This window comes from Papilio xuthus, unplaced genomic scaffold, assembly GCF_000836235.2.
Source record: "Papilio xuthus unplaced genomic scaffold, Pxut_1.1 DF826923.1, whole genome shotgun sequence".
Classification (NCBI taxonomy): domain Eukaryota; kingdom Metazoa; phylum Arthropoda; class Insecta; order Lepidoptera; family Papilionidae; genus Papilio; species Papilio xuthus.
Window position 1 is genome coordinate 6,052,551 of NW_013531726.1, and position 21,469 is coordinate 6,074,019.

At 35.4% G+C, this 21,469-nt stretch overlaps 1 protein-coding gene across 1 annotated transcript in view; it reads left to right on the top strand.

Annotated features, from left to right (window-relative positions):
* LOC106122348 (E3 ubiquitin-protein ligase RNF19A) overlaps positions 1 to 21,469 on the top strand; it is a 49,055-nt gene that overhangs the window by 27,013 nt on the left and 573 nt on the right. The window contains exons 2-9 of the mRNA XM_013318288.1: positions 8,032 to 8,132; positions 14,541 to 14,724; positions 18,304 to 18,418; positions 19,982 to 20,169; positions 20,425 to 20,566; positions 20,676 to 20,910; positions 21,059 to 21,260; positions 21,347 to 21,463. Of these exons, the coding sequence (XP_013173742.1) occupies positions 8,032 to 8,132; positions 14,541 to 14,724; positions 18,304 to 18,418; positions 19,982 to 20,169; positions 20,425 to 20,566; positions 20,676 to 20,910; positions 21,059 to 21,260; positions 21,347 to 21,463 (1,284 nt within the window). The remainder of the gene's footprint in view (positions 1 to 8,031; positions 8,133 to 14,540; positions 14,725 to 18,303; positions 18,419 to 19,981; positions 20,170 to 20,424; positions 20,567 to 20,675; positions 20,911 to 21,058; positions 21,261 to 21,346; positions 21,464 to 21,469) is intronic.

A 21,469-nucleotide genomic window follows, 5' to 3' on the forward strand; every position in this document is an offset into this window, starting at 1 on the left:
ACATCCAACAAAACAATAATTACGTCATAACAGTGCATAATTCAAAGTCCAAGTTAGTATAGCAGCTGCCACCATACATTGTCCTAATGATACAGCAAATGACAATAACGTCAGTAAGCAGCTGAGCCGCACTCGTTCCAATTAAAAAATCTTTATTTAAAAGCTGTTTCTGGTTCACCCCTCCACTTCATTACGCATTCATTAGTGTAATGTAGTTGCCGCAAAAGGCAGCGGGCTTAAGGCAGCTTAAAACATCTCGAAGTTAGGGTTGTCACACGCTTACACGAGAATAAGTTTTTGTTCTTCTTACTACAGTTACTACTTAGTAGATGTGGTTACACTAAAACAACCAATAGCAAAACTAAAGTTTTGACTAACTCGATCCTGGTTAATAGTTATTTAGATGATAGGGTTGCCTCATCAATTTAATTAGTTACCTATTTATTTGTAAAATATCACAACGTTTATATGTTTTAAAGGTCAATTTCTTCACAATTGTTTTATTTATCCACTTCTTTCTTTTTTAGAGTGTTTTATAATATTTTTCAGTTAGGTTTTTTTACAATATGGTTTATGAATCTAGAGTGAAAGTATCTACAATGATTACTTATGTTTATTTAGATTAGTAGGTTAAACATAAACAAACTGGCAACCCTAAACTTGGTGCCCCAGATCGCTTTCACATGTGCTGGGGTGGGGCGGTGCGCCGGTGAGAGATTAAAAGTAGGTTTACTTGGAGGGCGCTGTTAAGATTAAAAGTAGGTTGCGAAGAACACTTCAGTTCTAGAAGTGGCAACCGCTAATACCTGTATTACATAGGTATCTATGTATATTATCCACATTGGAGAGACTTTGACGTAATATATTTAAATAGTGTAAAAGTTTAATAACACCTGTTATGATAATACTATTTTACATATGAAATTTTATGCTTAAAGACGTCGTTTTTTCTTGTCTATTCTAGAAAAAGAACACGTTTTTTTGGCATCGTTTGTATAACTGATTGCGTGAGTAATTACCTAATATTTACTGAAATCAAAGGATGTTATTCGATTTGTCATCTCCATTACAGTTCTATAGGGCTGGCTCTATTTTTTTAACTTAATAATTGCTTCTAACTCAGCTGTGGTAAGTTGTTAGAGATTAGTAAGTTTTAAAATTGTTATAATTATACATATGGAATATACAGGATGTGTCATTTGTTGTAGTCGTTTTCGTAATTTCTTTCCTGACTACTGCTAACCGGATCCGCGATTGCTTGTGACGTAAGTTTGTTAGTACAGACGTAAAGAGAGTGAGTGAATATTTGTTTACGATACTGAACAGCTGAGTTATGAGTAATGCTGAATGTTGAGAGGGGGAGCTTTGTAATATCATGTTACCACTAAAATATACAAATTCAGTCTCTCTCTCTCATTCTTTCTGAAAAAAACTGCGATAACAACATCTATAATTTATTTGTGAAGCAATTATTTTTGGTGCTGCAGAATGTTGTAATATAATTGAAAATAATGGATCTTTTTTCTCCTTGTATTTTTAATTTCACCTTCGCTTTTATGACAACGGCAGACTATTAATTCTGCATGGAATTTGAATTTCAAATGTGTTGTGAAAAAAATACCGCTTCGAAGGAAATTTAAACTGTATATAGGATGTTAATTTATTCCTGATGATAATTCACCTTAATTTCGTCGCTTTTGAATTACACAATGGTATATGTGTTTGAATTTTTTTAATGTGATTTTTCCTTATTGTCTCCTGTCTTGTTTTGTCCTGAGCTAAATTAGATGATTTTACTTATTAGACATAAACTTGTTATTCCCGAATCCAGTGTCTTTAATCCATAACTTAACTTAGGGGACTCTTTAGTGTAGATTTCTCATACTAAGTTTCACTAAAATTTAAAAATTTTGCCTACACCTCACTCTGAGTGCGACAGCAAGTGTAATATACAAAAAAGCTAGTATATACATTGATTCAGATTTGGGTTGCCTATTGTCATAACGCGTCACAAATCGGTTCTGTCTCGCGGGAACTGGTGCAATGTGCTCATTGTTCCATAGGCACTGCTAAATTTGTCTTATCTAGTTATCCTCAATAATATTTCCAAGAACAACGTTACGTAGCTTGCTGCAAACCTGAAAATATAAATATAGCAATCGCTATATTTGTATTTAAATCGGAAGAAAAACCGATACTGTGCCGGTGTACTGGCGCAACACTAGCCTTACTAAAATGTCGACGTTTACATCCCCTCACTAATCATTCTGACACTTGACTTTCTAACAAAAGTGCACCATTTCGCGCCAAAGGACTAATTATGTCTAAAACTATGTGGTATCGTTTTCTCTGTATAAATACTCTGTTTATTAAATTTTACCATTGCTGGCGATCGAATACCGTTCAACTTATCTGTGCCAAGTTAGTCGGTATCAGACCATCTTGGGACCTCGAACACTGCCGTTTACGTACAATATAGAATTACATAAATGCACTGTTTACCAAAATTGGTCTGAAATGCTTTTTATAGTGTTTGTATCAGCAATAAAGAATCATTGGATCTGTGGAGACTGGATGTATTTAATTCCAAAATAGTCAATCGATTGATTTTGCATTGTTTGGTTGCAACTAGCACATAGATTAGGATAAGATTTTCACAAGTACGAATCCTTGAAACACTGCGTGTACATTAATATGTGGAAGAGTGATTGGGTATTTTGTATATTTTTGATTTCCTTTTGTTGTGAAGATATTCAATGCAACATAAACTATGTTAGAAATGTGTTATTTGTGATGTTATCAATTTAAAATGTTAAATGTAAGAGGTCGCATACTTTTTGTTATCTTTCGTTCATCGCGTTTTTTTATATGTAAAGTGTGCCACGTGCGCTATATGGGTAAAATGCAATCGAAGTTTTTTTTTAATTATGTCTCGTTGTGTGCCGACCGAAGCCCTGTGCACGTGCGCCTTGCAACTTTATGGCTTGCTCATGACGAATTACTATTGCAAAACACGACTCCTTTTAGGGTTGTCGATCGTGCAATTAATTAGCAATGTTATAGGGCTGTGTTGCAATTCTATCACACATAGACTAAAAACCCTAAACGTGGATTTAATATTGGGAATACATTTAGGAAGTGCTTGATTATCTGTGAAATGTGTCTATGGCAGTATTTTTCTTATCAGACATTTCTAGTTTAAACAACCTTTAATCCACGAGTTTTCGGAATAATGTCGTTAAGACATAAAAATGTTCTATTAAATTTATTTAATTTTTTGACGTTTTAAAAAAGTAGCAGTAGTCAAAAGTAGGTAGTACTCATAATGCGCTTGCTTTTCCAATAAGTCATAATAATGGTATAATTTTCGAGTTGACATAGCTATTAGTAAGTATACAGCACTGGAAGTGTTTCCTGTCGCGAATGATTAAGAGCACTTCTTCCTCAGGGTTGTGTCGCTACAGCCGCCATCTACACGTCACTCTCTGTCAACATCTTGACAACTTTTGACATCGTTTTCACTCAGCCTTTGTTCAACATTATTATGGAAAATTCGTCACAGATTAAAGTTAATTTTTATCAATATTTGTTAGTTATCTTAGTGTTCCATAAGATAAATCGATTTTGATGAAAAAGTAATGTTAAAAACAACTCTATTGATTATAAGTGAAGATTATGAACTCCCATCGCTTTTTCTTCATTCCTTGCTCATTTACACATCTGCGCATACAAGCACCATGTTATGAAACACAAAGGCTTATTATAGGATGGGGTTTTCAAATTTACGCGGGGCTTTGTTTCTATCCTGAATGAATTCTTTAATTTTCCTGTGTACTGTTTGTGCAATTTAGTATTTCATTTTCCCGTCGTCCGATTCACGTGCGGAAAGCACGTTAATCTTCGTAACTAAACACGTGGTCAAGACACGTTATATTTGTAATTAATATTTTTATTACAGATATGAAGTAAAGAAATTTGTTATGCAATAAAAATAACCATACTAACTATTAAACTATCACGACTATGTATATATTTTTTTATTTTAAACTTACCTAACCTAATTCTTGATCCACATGTGTGCATTGTCTTAATCAATTGGTGATTGGTGGTTTCTGATTTTGGCTTCCACTTTTCAAACAGCATAATTTCCGGAGACTTATTTGTCGAGAATACAATATTTTATACGATTTGTAAATCTTTTACATTGAATAAAATCATGGTGTGTTTTTTTAGATTGACGTCAAATTGAAAGTTTGCCAGCTAGTGCATTGACATTACGAAAATAGATGAAGTATTCGGGAACCGTTTATCTGATGATACTAAAGTAATCAAGTATAGAGTGATAAACGTTTAATTTCAATACTTCTGTGTCTGTAAGTGGAGTGGTGCACCTGAGGTAGAACTAGGAACAGATGGATAGATTGTGTGAAAGATGACATGATTAAGACGAGAACAACTTTGGCTCTAATTTCACGTTGAATGGAACAGTGGCATGGATCATATGAAAACGTGAAGCACTGTAATAATAGGCAAATAAATATATTTTTGAAGTAAATGATGATTTGAGTAATTGTTCATTGTGGTTTGTATATAAGTTTTGATCACGGGGAACTCCCTTAAGTAGATTTCCTCGAAACGTATTGTAAAGTTCACACGTTACTGTTCAATAATTCACACCTTATCACAATTGTTTGTAAAAGAATAGGTTAAATTTAAACGGGCTGTCGTTCTCGAGTCCGTCCGCGCGATATTAAAAAAAATATTAGTAGTAGAACATATATATTCTCCCAGACTATGTTCTACGTCCATGACGTTCTTTAGATACCTTCAAACAACCATCCATCTAAACATCTGCATTTATAATATTAGTAAAATTAAACCTATAAATTATGTTTGTGTAGCTTGAAGGTAAAGCTCCAAAATAACTAGATTATATATGATTTAAATTAACACTTAATACGAAGTCACTAATCCAGCTTTGGCAAGTCGCGTGGATGCAACCGGAGTGATTTCACCGAGCACGAGCGAACGGAAATTACTGCCTATAAATAACTCAGCTTGTTGTGATGCAGGTAGATTACTGCATCAACTGGAAGTGTATCAACTCTTCTAGGTGATATACAGAGGTACAAAATAGTAGTGGGTTTCCACGGCACAAAATGCAGACTTAAGATCATTTACACGCACATTTAAAAAAAATACAGTTTGATATCTTCACGCGTTCCTGAAAATAAGGGTCTTGACAGACAGACTGACGGTCAACAAATAATCCTAAAAGGGTTTTTTTTTTGAAGTACGGAACCCTAATAAGCAGATTTGCAGTAGTGGTGTCTAACGGTAATATTGATGTTAGTTCTTTTTTGATGAACTTGTTTAGTTCATTAATTGGACACATTGTATGAAATAAACAAAATATGACGGCATTACATCGTATCTTGGGTTTTCCGCCGCAAATCATACCTTATAGTCATTTTATGTGAGAGAACATCGCTGTAACCAACTGGGGTTATTCCAAAATGTAACCTACTAATGTTTTAATAATACCAAAGCGCTGACCAAAACAGTTTAAGATATTTGAAGAGGAACAAACAAGTTTGTCATAGCTTTTTCAGTAAAAGTTAAGAGGAAAATGGCAAAATCCAGTATCGTGTGAAATATCAGACAATATCTTATCTTATACATGGATAGTATGTTAAATACAGGACACTAACTTTTGGTTTATAAGACCAAAATCTTAACATCAAAACCTATCGGCATCCCTCTCTTTACCTTTAATAAGACTGAAATAACAATATCTTTTATATGGGAATTTCGGTCTCTGAAACCCACGGTAATAAAGTGTTTTTATTATGTTTACTACTTTAAAAAATGTTTGTAGGTTTATCATAGTTCCAATTCAATTGGTTGATTTATAATCTTAAGATAAGACGAAGATCTGACAACTATGTATGACGTCAGAGTAAATTATATTGAAAATTATCTTTAATAATTAGCACAAGTGATTTGTTATATAAAATTTTATTATATAATGATACAACAGTTGTATAAAACTTTGTTTTAATCTTACCTATATCATTGAAAAATTCTAACCGCGAGTTTCCACGAGCGAAACACCCAAACAATAGCATATGGTATATATCAAGCTTTTATAGGTACGGCAGTGGAAACCGATAGTTATAAACAATTGATACGGCAAAAGAGAAAATCTTACTAATATTATAAATGCAAAAGTTTAGATGGATGAATGTTTGATTGAAGTTATGTTCAGAACGGCTTAATGGATCTCAATGAAATTTGGCATACATGTAAAACAGTCTGGAAGAACACATAGGCTACTAATTAAGTTTTTTTTTTAATCAGCGCGGATCGAATCGCAAGCGACAGCTAGTACTCAAACAAAGGATAAATAAAGTGTACAGGGATTTAAATAAAAAAACCCTTGTTTGCAAAAAAATGTGTTAATATTGTAGAACACGAATAACAAAAAGACATAGAAAAATTGATCTGACCTTAAATTCAAAATTTAAATTTCTTCTTTTTTCTTAGATGTAATGGCAGCTGAAGTGTAAAAACTCCATGAACATAAAGTAATCAATTACAATGAAAATGTTATCAACTACTTGTACTTAAGCAAGTAAGCGATAGTTACTGTAAGCCAACATGTTAATACTATTTGCATAGACATATAAACTACCGTGTACTATGTTTATCTTTGAGCAATAGATTACATTATGATGATTATACATCTACATTCATATCTTACTAATATTATAAATGCAAATGTTTGGATGTATGAATGTTAGAAGGTGCTCAAATCAAAATGGCTTAATGGATCTTGCTGAAATTTAGCATGGATATAGACCACAGTTCGTAGAACACAGTCTGGAAGTCTGGCTACTACTTAGTTTTTTTTTAATTCGGCATAGACGGAATCCCGGGCGATAGTTCGGCAGTAGAACGAGCGAAACTTAGTTTCGAGTGGTTTTGCTATTTTTTTGTTCGGGAATATTAGAGGCTATTTTTTATTTTGTGCTGACAAATTCATGGGCTATTTTTTGATAAAATTCGTCGTTTGAAATTATAGGTACATACTTTAATTGGTATGTCAATTATTTTGTTTCTGTTGGATGATTTGTGAAAGGTTACGACAGTGTAATAAAACTGTACAAATTATCAGAGCGTTACGTTCTTAATGTTTTCAACAATTGCCAAAACCTTCTGAATTCGGTCAAGGAGTTAATTTAATGCTGCTTAATTATATTGTTCTGTATTGCGTATCTTTGTTAAAATATTTAAAGAAACAATTGAGAGGAAACTTATTAAAATAAATGACAGACTCTGGACTAGAGATCGTTCAAGAGACGGTAGCAAAAAACGTTTATAATCTGTGATGCTTAGAGTCACTGTTTCTTTTATATTCAAATTTTAGCCTATTCGTTCTTCCAGACTATGTTCTACATCGAGATGTATGCAGCTGTTATAGATATATCTTCGAACAAACATCCATCCAAATATTAGCATTTATATTAGTAAGACAATCAGGTATTTTATGTCTTTGGCGACGAACTTCCTCCATTTTATACGACGTTTTAGTCCAATTTGAACAGCTTTAAAGTTGAATTTTTATAAATATCCATTTGAGTGCTGAACACGTTTACGGTAGACGGAGTTATGTAATAAAATACTGTAATGTCTATATTATAAAGTTAGGAATTTTGAAGATTATAGTAATAAAGCGACTTAAACAGTTCCGTATTGAAGATTTCTTGTACTAAACCGAGACTAAGCGTGACCTTTAGTTACCATTTAACGACTCTGTATTGCAGTTAAAACTCCAAAGGTATATGAAAAAAGATGTAAAAATCAATTCTGACGTCTGAGCAGAGATTGCTTTTTAATTTTTTTTCGTTTGGTTATAGTCAATACCTTGCTCATATAAAAAATCAAAAAAAGGTTTAAAAACAAATTAGTTGTTGCCCCGAAGCCTAATTTTTTTTATTATATTATAAATGAGTGTTATTATTGTTGCAGTGTTGGACCAAGGTGATGCGCGGCAGACGAAGCAGACCGCCCCAGAACCCCCAACGCAGATCAGACAGTTTATAGTACGAGTGGTCACCGAAGATGAACTGGTAATGATTTCTCTGATATTAATTACACTGTGTACCTTTACTCCAAGTGTGTCTTCAACTTTATATAGTGCAGTTTATCTGATACGATCGAAATTAATTTCTATCTCATAATTTACTATCTCTCTTATATGTAAACACCTAAAGGTTTTAGATTAAAATATACTCGTCTCAATCAGATGTGAATAACCTTAAATATTATTTCGACCTCGTGAGAATGACTTACAAATGGAACCTATTTCAATGCGAAACGAATTTACGTCGAATCTTAAAGAAAAACATCGATTCATTGACCTGTCTCGGTCCAGCGCACTTCTAGAGCATTACCAATGTCCTTATTTAAATTATTATTTTTCAACGAAATTTGAACTTAAATATTTGTTTGCTGGTTTTAATCATAATACGTGAAGAGAAATTTTGGTAACCCTTTTTAAGGAAATTGTGCGAACGGATGATCGTTAAATTTGTTACAAGTTATCTCCAGTACGGCTCCATGGATCTCTCTGAAATTGGTCATACAGATGTAGAACATAGCATGAAAGAACATATGTAAGGAATTAAGTTTTTTTTTTTAATTCAGCTAGTTCCTCATAAAAATAAAAAATAATGTCAAATTATGATCGATGAGCGACAACTATTTTTCATTTTATTTTCGATACAATAATTTATATTTCGTATTTCATTCAGGTTTATTTTCCAAAGCGAAATTGTAAAGTGATGCATAAAACCTTCTTTTGAAAATATACTACAGTTTCAAATGTTAATATTGCTGTCCAAACTCTATTGTTAAGGCTAAATACTTAAAAACCTAATCATCTTAAAAGCAGTACGTACTAAAAGCTACATTGTAACAAACTCGCTGCATCGACTCATTCTTTTCTTCTGCTAAGATTCTTTTATTGACGTTTTCTGATCGTAACTTGAAAGTATACATATTTTGTGAATACTGTATTCCTTTTGTTTCGGAGATGAAATATCAACTGTTCCGCCTTAACTTCGGAAAGGTTCCTTCTCTTCTAGATCTCCTTCTATCGGACTTCTATATTATATTTGTTATTCAGAAATAAGGCAACATTATAATGGTAAAAATAATTGAAAATGGTAAAGTAATTTTTGAGTTTATTTATAACAAAGATGAGAAAGTGCAAATATTTTCTCTCTAAAATTAAGGTTAGGAATATGGTACACTAATTCTTCCATTTTTTCGAAGACTGGACAATAATATTTTTTTACGAGTAATGCTTCTAACTCGCAGTGTCTAGCTCCTTGTAATGCGTTACGTATTTACTTAACTTTCTACTTTTTCGTTTCATACATGTATGCAAAGAGTGTAGTTACGAAATCGTATAATGATGTTGTTTAGTGTTAGCTTGCTTATCGATTGTTATTGTCATGATACTAACAATAGGGTTGCCACTTACAAATTATTAGAATTAATGAAAATGTATTTACTAAAATTTAAATAACAATTATTGTTATTAATATGAATGATTGAAAAGCAGAATTGCATGGCTTGACTTTGAAGTCGTTTTTCATGTTAGTGTTTTAGGTAATCTTTGACATTGTTACATATATATAACAGTAGTTACATATATTAAAATACATCGACTTAGACGAAATCTAATTTTCACACGTTCTCAAAATGTAAACCGCAGGTGCGGAGTTGCGAAGGCTTCTTTGAGTCGTATTGTTCAAGGCAGCCATATTAATTACCATCCTGTGAACGTGTAAATGTTATTGTATATATAAATATACGGAGTCGACAACCCTAAATTACGCATGGATAAACTGTTCGTCGTAGTTGGGCAATGTTACGGTGTCCGATCTTGGAACGGGTTAACGGTGAAACTCATTTTGGTTACGTTATAACTTGTAATACTGCTACAAACAGACAGGAACTCGTCAACTATCGTATTATATATATACAGTCGAACCTGGTTAAGTGAGAGTCCAATGGACAGTGATATTTTTAATAATGTCGCCATTTTGAAATTATCACTAGACTAGAGCAGTACACATTAAGCACTAGGCAGTCGACAAGACCTAATAATGAAGGTATGCGCTTTTATCAATTGGAATTAGACGAGATGAAACTAAATAAGATAAAATTTTCAAGAGATTAGTTATCAATATCATACTATCTTTCTTCTTACAAATATTATAAATGTGAATGTATGGATGGATGTATGGATGTTTATTACAAGATATGATACGAATATCTGCAGAACGGTTGCATCAATCTTGCTGAAATTTGAAATAGATGAATATACTTTGGAAGAGCAAATAGGCTAATAATAAAATGTTTTTAACTCCGCGGACGACAGCTAGTAAAGAAAAAAATGTCTACGTTTTTACATTTCGCAGGATTGTAGAAGAGTCTTAATAATAATAATAATAGTACAACAGGATTTCATGTTTGATATACGAACCTGTACGTACTGCCACGACCGGCTCGCCTACATGTGTCGTAACCCCCTTTCTCCTTGACGATTACATGTGCGTTGTGTTTGATAATTATGCGTTAACTAATCGATACGCAAAAATGACTGTGACCCAGAGACGCAAGGATTAAGTATTTAATTATTAAATATATTGATCTTATATTAAACAGTATAGGTACGAATAAATTTTTACCGCGAATATGTCCAAGCGGAATTTAAAAAAATAGTAAGGAACCTATGTGTTCTTCCAGACTATTTTCTAATTCTATACCAATTTTCATCGAAATCCGTAGATAGCTTTGGAGATAAACCATTTAAACTTTCGCTTTTATAATATTCGTAATATTTGTTCTATTTGCAATTTGCCAAGACAAATAACAATCTGGCAGCATTCACGATTGGACGGTGGCATACCCGTTGAATAACAACCACTGTGCTTAAGAATCCTTGATCTCTCGGAGTCATTGACATGGAGGTATGGATTCCATGCCGTTGGATATACATAGACATCGCCCTCTGAATAAATGCGATTCTATCAACTACCGGCTAGTCGGGTTAGGATTAAGAGATTTTAATAATAAAAATATAAAATTATTAATTCCTATACTTAAATTGATTATGCCACGGTTTTCTAAGTCACTCGTGTTTTCATATATTTACAGTGATTTTCTAATTAAAACGGTTTTTTATTATTAATGTTCTATATACGTCAGGATTAATAACGGATGAAATAAACATTTTAATTTTTTTATTGTTGTGTTCGTAGTACAAGGCCATGTTTAATACGTTCTTAGCGACTTATTTGCATGTAGTTTGTGGTGTCAAAACTTAATCACCCTTACTTAGGGTAGGCTCCAATCCCCTTGGTGGGGACGTATAGTGAGCTGATGATGATGATTATGGTTACTTGCCCTTTCATTAAAAATAAATTCCAGCTCGGTACCTTGACGCGTTTTTTGAGAAAAGGGTCTTGACAGACAGACGGACGGACAACAAAGTGATCCTATTATATTAGGGTTCCGTTATTTTTCTATGAGGTACGGAACCCTAAAAACTGTTATAATGAAATATTTTTCGATGGATGTATAGAACGGAATCCCACGTTTACTTTGAATTTATTAAATGATCAATTTAACGTGTCAATAAGCGTATTATTTTCGATACATATTGATTCATCTTGTCGGAAATACTTCCGTGAGTTTACTGTACTGTATTTAAAAATATATTGTCATCTCTTTCACTTTCCTTTTGGAAAAATAGAGATAGCAATATGTTTTATACAGATATTTCGGTAGTGTAAACTCAAGGTCGTATTTATCTTTGAGATGCATTTACAGCGCACATGTTTTCTATATGTCAGCAGGTCGCATAATCTTATCGTATTATTGATAATCTGCTATGAACTACATAAGCCGTTCCATTTTACGCTACTGTTTTATCTTCATTTTAAATCTGTCGCATGTTAGTGAAATTAATTAGAAGGATTGAACAAAGGATTACAGTCTCTGACTAGAAAGACGGTCTTAACGCTGCTAGAATAACTATTTTGTATAAAGTATTTTATTTAAGGAAATATGGAATTAATTTGATATATTTAAGTAATTTTCAATTCCCAAGTCAGTTATAAATTACGCCATCTAACGTCATTAGCAGTAAAATACTTGTCCTGATTTTTTTTTAAAATAAAGTAAATAAGTTGATTCTTATGTTAATTGCAAAGAGTTCTCCCTGTAGCAATTCTTATTGTAATGCAGAGCAGGGGTGTTTCATTGGTGCTGCAATGCCGGCCCGCGTCTAGACGTCTCTGATCACCCCATTACCATACAATCTCAGACGCGACCCCCCTTCCTGTGTCGTTGACACATCTGCCCACGGGTGCATTCTTTGTTTGACTTGGTGGTCTATTGAAAGGTCATTACTTCCAAGACTGGAAACCGAGGTTCGTTTTTTGTTATATATGAAGGAGATTAGAGAGAAGTCATCATACGCGAGTTTGTCTGCGCGGATTAAGAAACTGAGTAGCCTATGTGTTATTCCAGACTGTAATTTATATCTCTTCCAAATATCATCCAGATAAGTTTAATAGTTCTGGAGTTGTGTGTTAACAAATATACATCCAGATTTCGCACTTATATTAGTCAGATTAGTATTGAGATGTTCATTTCATAACCTCTTATAATCGAAACGGATTTTGACGGATTCTCATTTGATTCTTCCCAGTTTCGTCCGGTTTTTTTTTTAAATTAGGTACTAATTTTTATCTCTGTCAATTAATTGCGCTGTTTCCGATTGCCTACTTTTCAATGTTTGTCATGGAAATTGTGAATCATGTGTCAAGGATAACGGCACTTTTGGTTTATATGGCATGACATTTGACGTCATCGCTCTTTGGGAGTGTAATTCTGTTACATTTTGCACAATATTGGAACTCTATTGTTATTTATTATCCTCAATCATATTGTCCGCGACAATAGTTTGAAAATAATAATTTGTTAAAGTATCTTTGGATGTCATTTGGTCGCGGGTCCTTTATAAATTTCCACACGTTTCAAAGAAACAAAAAAATAAATGAAATAAGTATTTCGATGCTATATGAAGTATATGTTTAACTGGTTTACTGAGCACAAGTACCAAAAAAATCATACTTATATTATTAATTAAAAAATTAGATGGATAGATGGATGGTTTGTTAGAAGGTATTGTAACCGGGGGTTACCAACGGATTTTGATGAAATTTTAGCAAATTGGTAAAACACATCTAGAAGAACTGAAGGTTACTAATTAAGTTTTTTTTAATCCCGCATGGACGGAGTTGCGGACGATAGTTTGTTGATAATAAATTGGAAATGTTTTGAAGATGAAACAGCTGTAAATAGGACGTCCGGGATGCCCTGCATTGGCCTAGTTACCTGTCCTCGTGGCCTGTATGCAAACAATATTCATTCTATAAATATATAACATTTATATCGTTTCCAAAAAATATAAATATGGGGCGGGGCATATAAATATGAAGGTAACGATCAATGTGGATATAAAGGTAAAACAAGACCGAGGAAAAAACATGTTTCGATACAAAAATAATTGAAAATAAGAAATAGTTCAAATCACACAGCTTAATTGAATTTTAGTGAAAATTGTGTTCCCTAAAGTTGCGGCCTCAATTTATTGACTTTGTAAATTGAATTGTCTTGTAGCGGGGAAAGTTAAAATAAAACTTTTAGCTATAAGGCGGTTTTAAATGTTCTATTATTTGTTTTTTTTTTTAAAGATATTCTTTAAATGAAAAGTTTTTGAATAGAGCTAAATAGTGGAATAAAAACTTTTTGTTTCGATCGGTATTTGTCAATTGCTGGTAGCTCACGCATAGTTGTTTGTCACGTTCAGTTTCTGCAATTAAATTCATGTACTCTGTAAACTAACTTTAAAAGAGTTTGAAATTATCAATCAATCAAAATAAGCTCATAAATAAAATCTATTTTTAAGTCATTTGTGTTGATGTAAAATAAAAATGGATTGACTAAGTAGTCGTCTTGTTACCTATCAAGCGTTTTAAAGACATACATTATTCAAGCTGACAAGTAGCGCTAATAGCAGCTGCGGTCGATCGATACGTCCAGCTCTAGTCTTGAGGGACAGATGCACCGCAACTTTGCTGTTTGAACTTGTATGTTATAGCTGCAAAGGTGTCGTATGAAATCATATCTTTTACACTGGTGTTTGTAGACTTAATGAGGACAAATGACAATCGTTATCAGCCTGTAGGGACCAAATTCTTGGCTCGATGTTGGCAGCTATGGAAAATGACAGGTGTAGAGAAGTAAAAGGCCTTAAATTGTGCCACATAGCAATGAGTGTTACATACAAAAAGAACATTGCATCTGCAAATCTTCCCCTTTTTGTTAAAGTAAATGTTTATAGTTTGTTAGATTTGTATCCATGAATTTAATATGAACCTTGTCTTTGTTCATAGCGTGCTGAAGCGGTGGAGTGCCCTCTCTGCCTTTCAATGTTCAACCGCGGTTTGATGGTGCGGCTGGCGTGGTGCTCTCACCGCTGCTGCGAGTCGTGTCTTCGACAATACCTCGCTATTGAGATCTCAGAGGCCCGAATGCCGGTCAACTGTCCCGTCTGCCATGAGAACATGCATCCACAAGGTAAGTTACATAAAAAACATAATTGATTGAAGATTGGATCATCTGATCACTAATTGATCTATCATACTCACAGACACAGACTCAAGGTCCGCGTGCATTGGCTCGTAGGACGCAAAAGATTTTAGTTTGCTTTGTTTGGTTATTCATAGCATTTCCATCATCCGCGAAACCCGCATCGCATCAAGACAAAGCAAATCCGTTTAATCCGTGGAATCCGGTGCGTCCGGCGCGGATCAATGAACGCGTACCTTTACGTGTAGTAAACGAGTCAGTTTACAATGTTTGGTCCCACTTGAGTATATCCCCTAGTAAATTATCTGGAAAGAATGCTCAATTGTTTATTTAACCCCAGTCTTGCACGTGTTGCTACTTTATTGAGTAAACATACAAATATTTACGAATAAATATTGCCCAGACGTGTGTATTATTCCGGATGGATTTCCATCGAGCACGATTTGAATTGTTAATGTTGTCGAATCCGGGTCCGGTAACTGGTTACTTCAAGGATCTTACGTACTATAGGATGTGAAAGAAGTCGCAGTTACGTAATTATAATTGTTATAGTTGCACCTCGATGAAAATAATCAAATATTTTAACACGGATGTGAACGAATTATTGTTTTTAAAAATATACAGGTTGTCCTAAATTATTTTTATTTTCGCGAGAAGTCTTAACTTACTAATATTATAAATGTGAATGTTTGGATTGTTGTTAGAAGGTATCTCCAGAATAGCTGCATATATCTCGCTAAAAATGGCATAGATGACATAGTTTGGAAGAAGACATATGCTACTAATTAAGTTTTTTTTTTTATTTGACACAAACGGTTTTTCGGGCGACAGCTAGTATTATGTAAATGATACAGGGTGTCTGGTATTTAAATAGATCCAATACGCAGCAAGAATGGTCCGGTTTGTTCTAGAAAATACCATAACATTGAAATACTGATCGGTAAAACGGATATTTACCGTCCGGCGTACGTACGATTGGGATGTACACTAAAAATCAACATATCAGCTTGCAGAGTTAACGAGGGGATGGCTATTGGCTTGGCTAATGGCCGATGAATGTGAAAATATTTACAAAACAGTACAGTCGAGGACATTTATTTCCTACCCGTTTCCATGAAATGTCATTTGCTCAATACAATTAGGTCGTAGAGTTGTCATAGCAACATACATGCGATACTAAGTAATAGCTCTAACGGTGACAGTTAGGCTGTACGATGTACGATCTTAAGTGGGAAGCTAATTTAATTCTTTGACTACATGTTAATAACATACGGACATTACCCACTTGAGTTTTAATGGATTACACTGGATCAATATAAATGCATGTTTTTGCATTACGTGTAATATAATAATGGATTCTTACTTCTTACTAATATTATAAATGCGAATATTTTGTTGGATGGATGTGTTTTTTTTTATATCATAAGGTGGCAAACGAGCGATCGGCCACCTAAAATCGCTAAAATAGCGGAGTGACCGTTGCCCATAGACATAGGCAATTGCATATGCGTTGCCTACCTTTAATCGACGGATGAGAGGATGCACAGAAAGAAAAACCTTGTTTGTCACAAGGTATCTCCCCAACGGCTGCATGAATCTTGTAGAAATTTGGCATAGATGTAGAACATAGGCTGGAAGAATACATAGACTACTAATAAGTTTTTTTTTAATTACGCCGGAGACAACTCGTTATTTAATAAAATGATTTTATAATTCTTTGCCAATTATTTAATTTTATATATATTAAACATATAATATTATGAATCATAAACAAAAGTTTTAATGGAACCATAAATAAATGTAGACAGGGCAATGTACGCATTATTTTAATCGATTGAACAATAAGCCGTCTTCGATAAGAACGATTTTAAAAAAAATCTAACAAAAAGTCTGTCTGGCTTTAATGTACTATGAAATTTTTATTTATTTACTATCGTTATATTAATGGCATATCTTAAGATCTTTATATTTGAATACAGCGTTTTATTTATAACTTTGAAACTAGCTGTCGCTCGCGGCTTTGTCCTCGTGGTAGAACTTTCAAACCAAATTCATCCCTTAAACAGGCAACTATAGCCAGATAAACGCAAATGATTCTTATTGAAAAATGATTACGTTTTTCAACAAACGGTCATCCTTCGCTTTAGATCTTTAAGGGATGAATTTTGATTACTACGCAGTAATTATTAAATTATATTAAAACTAAAAAAAAAAAAAATTCTTACTGAAATATAGAGAATAAGTACTTTGAAATTAAAATAAATTCCAGCTTGATACCTTCACGCGTTTTTGAGTAAAAGGGTCTTGACAGACGAACGGACGGACAACAAAGTCATCATAAGGGTTCCGTTTTTTTTTCCTATGAGGTACGGAACCCTTAAAATGTATGTAAATAGGTCAGGGTCGTATAGCATTTACATGGTACTATTGAATAACGGAATCGTTCAATAATAACGGTCATTACGTGAATAATGGTTGAACAAAGACTATGAACTAATTATTTTAATAACCTACTCCAGCACTTTGATACACAAATTGAGATCCTAATACACATATCTATATTCTTGTTTTATCTATTTTTGTGTAACTAGCTTTCGCCCGCAACTCCGACCGCGAAAAATTAAAAAAAACTTAAATAGCCTATATTCCTCCAGACTATGTCCTACATCTGTACCTTTCATAAAGATCCGTTGAGCCGTTCTGGAGATACCTAGTAACAAACATTAATCTAAACTTTCGGCTTTATAATATTAGTAAGATGAACAAAATATAGCGAGAGCGTCGGTGGCTCAGCGGTCAAGCACTTGACTTGCAACCTGCAGGTCCTGGGTTCGAATCCCGCCATGTACCAATGTGTTTTTCGATTTCCGATTTTACATATGTACATTTATCCGACGTTCTTACGGTGAAGTAAAACATCGTGATGTAATCTGCACATATCTGAGAAGAAATTCAAAGATATGTGTGAAGTCAATCAACCCGCACTTGGATAGCGTGGTGGACTATGGCCTAGTCACCCTTAACTTTGGGTAGGCTCGGAGCCCCTCGGTGGGGACGTATAGTGAGCTGATGATGATGAACAAAATAGTATCAACCATGTAAATAATTAAAATAATAAAAATATTTCATTTTATTATTTACATGCAAGTGGCAACCCTAACTTGGTGTAGTTTTAATATCAGCTTAGCTTGGTGGTGATTGCAAGACGAACAAAAGCCAGCTTTCATTATGCAACTAATGAGGCTTTTTTAATGATAAAATGCCAGACGTGACAACGGATAAATGGCCGCTTTTGTTTCATTTAAAAGTATAAAGATTGTTCAGAATGATCGTAATTAAGCACTCGATGGCAATGAATCTTTCGAATGTGATATTTTATTATTAACTAGCTGTCGACCGCGACTCTGTCAGCCCGGAATTAAAAGAAAATTAAAAAATCCATGCAGTCATTCTGGAGATACCTGCCAACAATTATGCAACCATGCATTCAAATATTCGGATTTATAATATTAATAAGATTAGTAAGTAATTTTATATATGTATAAAAAAAATTGTTTATATTTTCAGATGTGCGTCGCATCGTTGATAATCAAACTTTGTACGACAAGTACGAGGAGTTTTCAGTGCGGCGCGCGCTCGCTGCAGATCCTGACACCAGGTGGTGTCCAGCGCCCGACTGCAGGTATACCTCACATCCGGTTTCCACTGCCGGCAGGAGCTTTAAGCAGGCGTCTCCGCAGTGGAAACCCATGGTTACAATTTATTTAAATATATTATAGTAAATCGTTTGCACACTAACTCTTCAATAGTGACGTAAAACTTAACATGATTGGTTCCTTTCCTTTCTATATCTGATATAAAAAATTCTCGTGTCACAATTTTCGTTCCCATACTTCTCCGAAAAGGCTTGACCGATTCTCATGAAATTTTCTAAGCATATTGCGTAGGTCTGAGAATCGGCCAACATCTAATTTTAATCCCGCGCGGACGGAGTCGCGGGCGATAGCTAGTATCCATATATTCTTGTATTAAGGTTGCTCGTGACTTCGTTAACGTAGACTTTTAACAAAATAAGTCAATTACTCCTAAAAAAACTCAAAAATGGCCCAACAGATCTCTGTAAATAACAATGTACTACTGCACAGATATAGAATAGGCTACTTACTAAGTTTTTTTTTTCCGCGCGGGCGAAGTAGCGGGCAAAAGCTTTGCTTGACAACAAGCTTTAATAATAATCGATGTGATCTCAACCGATGACATTTACTCGTACAATATCAAAAGAAGATTTTTCAAACAAAAATATACTATTTATTTAGATCGTAGATTTCCTTTTGACTGAAATAGAATGATATTATAAGATCAAAGTATGGTTGCCGTAGGCTACACCTCGATGATCCTACATCAATGCTCGTTGAGGCGGGCACACACGCCTACGCAACCCTGTCCCAGTAAAAACACGCGCCCTCCAAAGATCATAGTGGAATTTTACGGGAAACATATATTTTAACGCTGTGTGATAATTGAATGGGGAGTTTAAAGATATCTAACTTGTAGGAAACTTTTAATCTGCATTCTATTAGCCAGGGAGTGTACGGAATTTAATATTATAAGAGACTTCAAATCCAAATGTAACTAAGGTATTTCTACGGACTTTCTTTAATACTTACTAAGACTTTCTCCCGTGAAGTGCACTTATAAAATTCAAGAGTATGAAAGTGTCTTAAATAAGAGATATTTGGAGATAGCTGTAACTTATTGCCGCCCTGCTGCCTGCCCTGCCGTAATACAGTTTTATACTAGTACGGAGGGCAGCTATACAATACTAAAAACAAACTTGTCTACAACTTTGTAAAAAAATAAATAAACATATAGTAATTAAAAAAAGAGAACAATTTAGATGTATACGTAATAGTGGTAAAATAACTTGTATATTTAATTTCTTTTTTTGCTATATACATGTTATAGCTTTATAATGTAAGGAAGCGTAATTTTGCATATCAGACTATTTAGTTATAAATAAATATTAGCATGTAGAAATTTATTGCTTTGTATTTTATATTAGCTCTGTTTAATGCTTACATAACTTAGGGTCATATAAATCACAAATATGTAACAACAAAGTTGTGTTTGTACTTATATGTTTGTATTTGTTTGTGAATCTTGTAGTGAGAATAAATAAAATATTATTATTATATTATTATTACTTATTGTTAGAACCTCGTTGACGGCATCCGTGGTGTTACAGTTTCGCTGTGGTGGCGAGCGGGTGCGCGTCATGTCCGAAGCTGACGTGCCTAGCACCGGGGTGCGGTGCATCCTTCTGCTACCACTGCAAGGCGGCGTGGCATCCCACGCAGACGTGCGACGCCGCGCGCCGCAGCCGACACCCGCCACCGCGACAGCCGCCCCCGCAGCAGTCCGACATGGAGCATGGTGAGGCAACAACGTTGTTTCAAAGATAGGAACTAGCTGAAGACACTACTACCGCTGTTTCTCACAGATAGGAACTAGTGGGAGAGACAATTATAATTATTGCTCAAATGGACGTAGCGATGAAGAGTTCAAGATTATATACTGAAGAAGGAGGAAACAATCAGGACTCTTAAATACTACCTGTACATTAATGGGATGACAATTTGACTCAAAAGAGATGTTTAGATTGTTATATGTTTGTTATGTCTATGTCAGGCGAGGTGAAACCTTGTCCGCGGTGCTCGGTGCTGATAGTGAAGGTGGAGGACGGCTCCTGCAACCACATGGTGTGCTGCGTCTGCGGAGCAGAGTTCTGTTGGCTCTGCATGAAGGAGGTCTCGGATCTGCACTATCTTAGGTTAGTTCACACTCACACAGTTAACTAGTTGTCCTTTGAAAACGTCCAGTTGATAAATTGTATTTTCTTGTGAATTATATTGCATTGCGTTGTTTTGTTGGTGTTTCAGTCCGAGCGGGTGCACTTTCTGGGGCAAGAAGCCGTGGTCGCGGAAGAAGAAGCTGCTGTGGCAGCTGGGCACGCTGGCGGGCGCGCCGCTCGGCATCGCCGTGGTGGCCGGCGTCGCTCTGCCCGCGCTGCTGGTCGGCCTGCCGCTGTGGGCGGGACGCCGCGCGCACCGCCGCCTGCGCCGCGCCTCGCCCGCCCGACGCCGCGCCGCTGTCGCTGCAGCCGTCGCCGCCGCGGTCAGTCTCATATTTGATACACTTTCAAACCAAGAACACTTATACAGCAACACGTACAAGATAAAAAGAAAGCTATTTTTTTACTATTTCGCTAAAAGTAAACTAAAATAAAAGAAATACTCAATAAGAATTGGTTTGTGTATTACAGTTGCTCGTATCGCCGGTGGTGGCGGGCCTTGCGGTGGGCATCGGCGTGCCCATCCTGCTGTTCTACGTGTACGGCGTGGTGCCGGTGTCACTGTGTCGCGCAGGGGGCTGCGCCGCCGCCCCGCCGCCGCAGCCCTACGAGGAGGAGCGCGACGCCGCACACGACGCGGACGCAGCCTCCAGGAGACTCGAGCCCAGCATCGGTCCGTATCCACGCTCATAGACGACTTGTGCTCACAAACTATAATTTTGAAGTTTAAATTATTAACTTATATTGTATAATTTTCAGGCGACGCGTCGCTGTCTGCGGGCTCGCAGCAGGCGGAGGCGCGCGCGCCCTCGCTGGCGGCGCTGGCGGGCTCGCTGGGCGGGCACGAAGCGCACTCGCCCTCGCCCGCCGCGCACCGCCTCG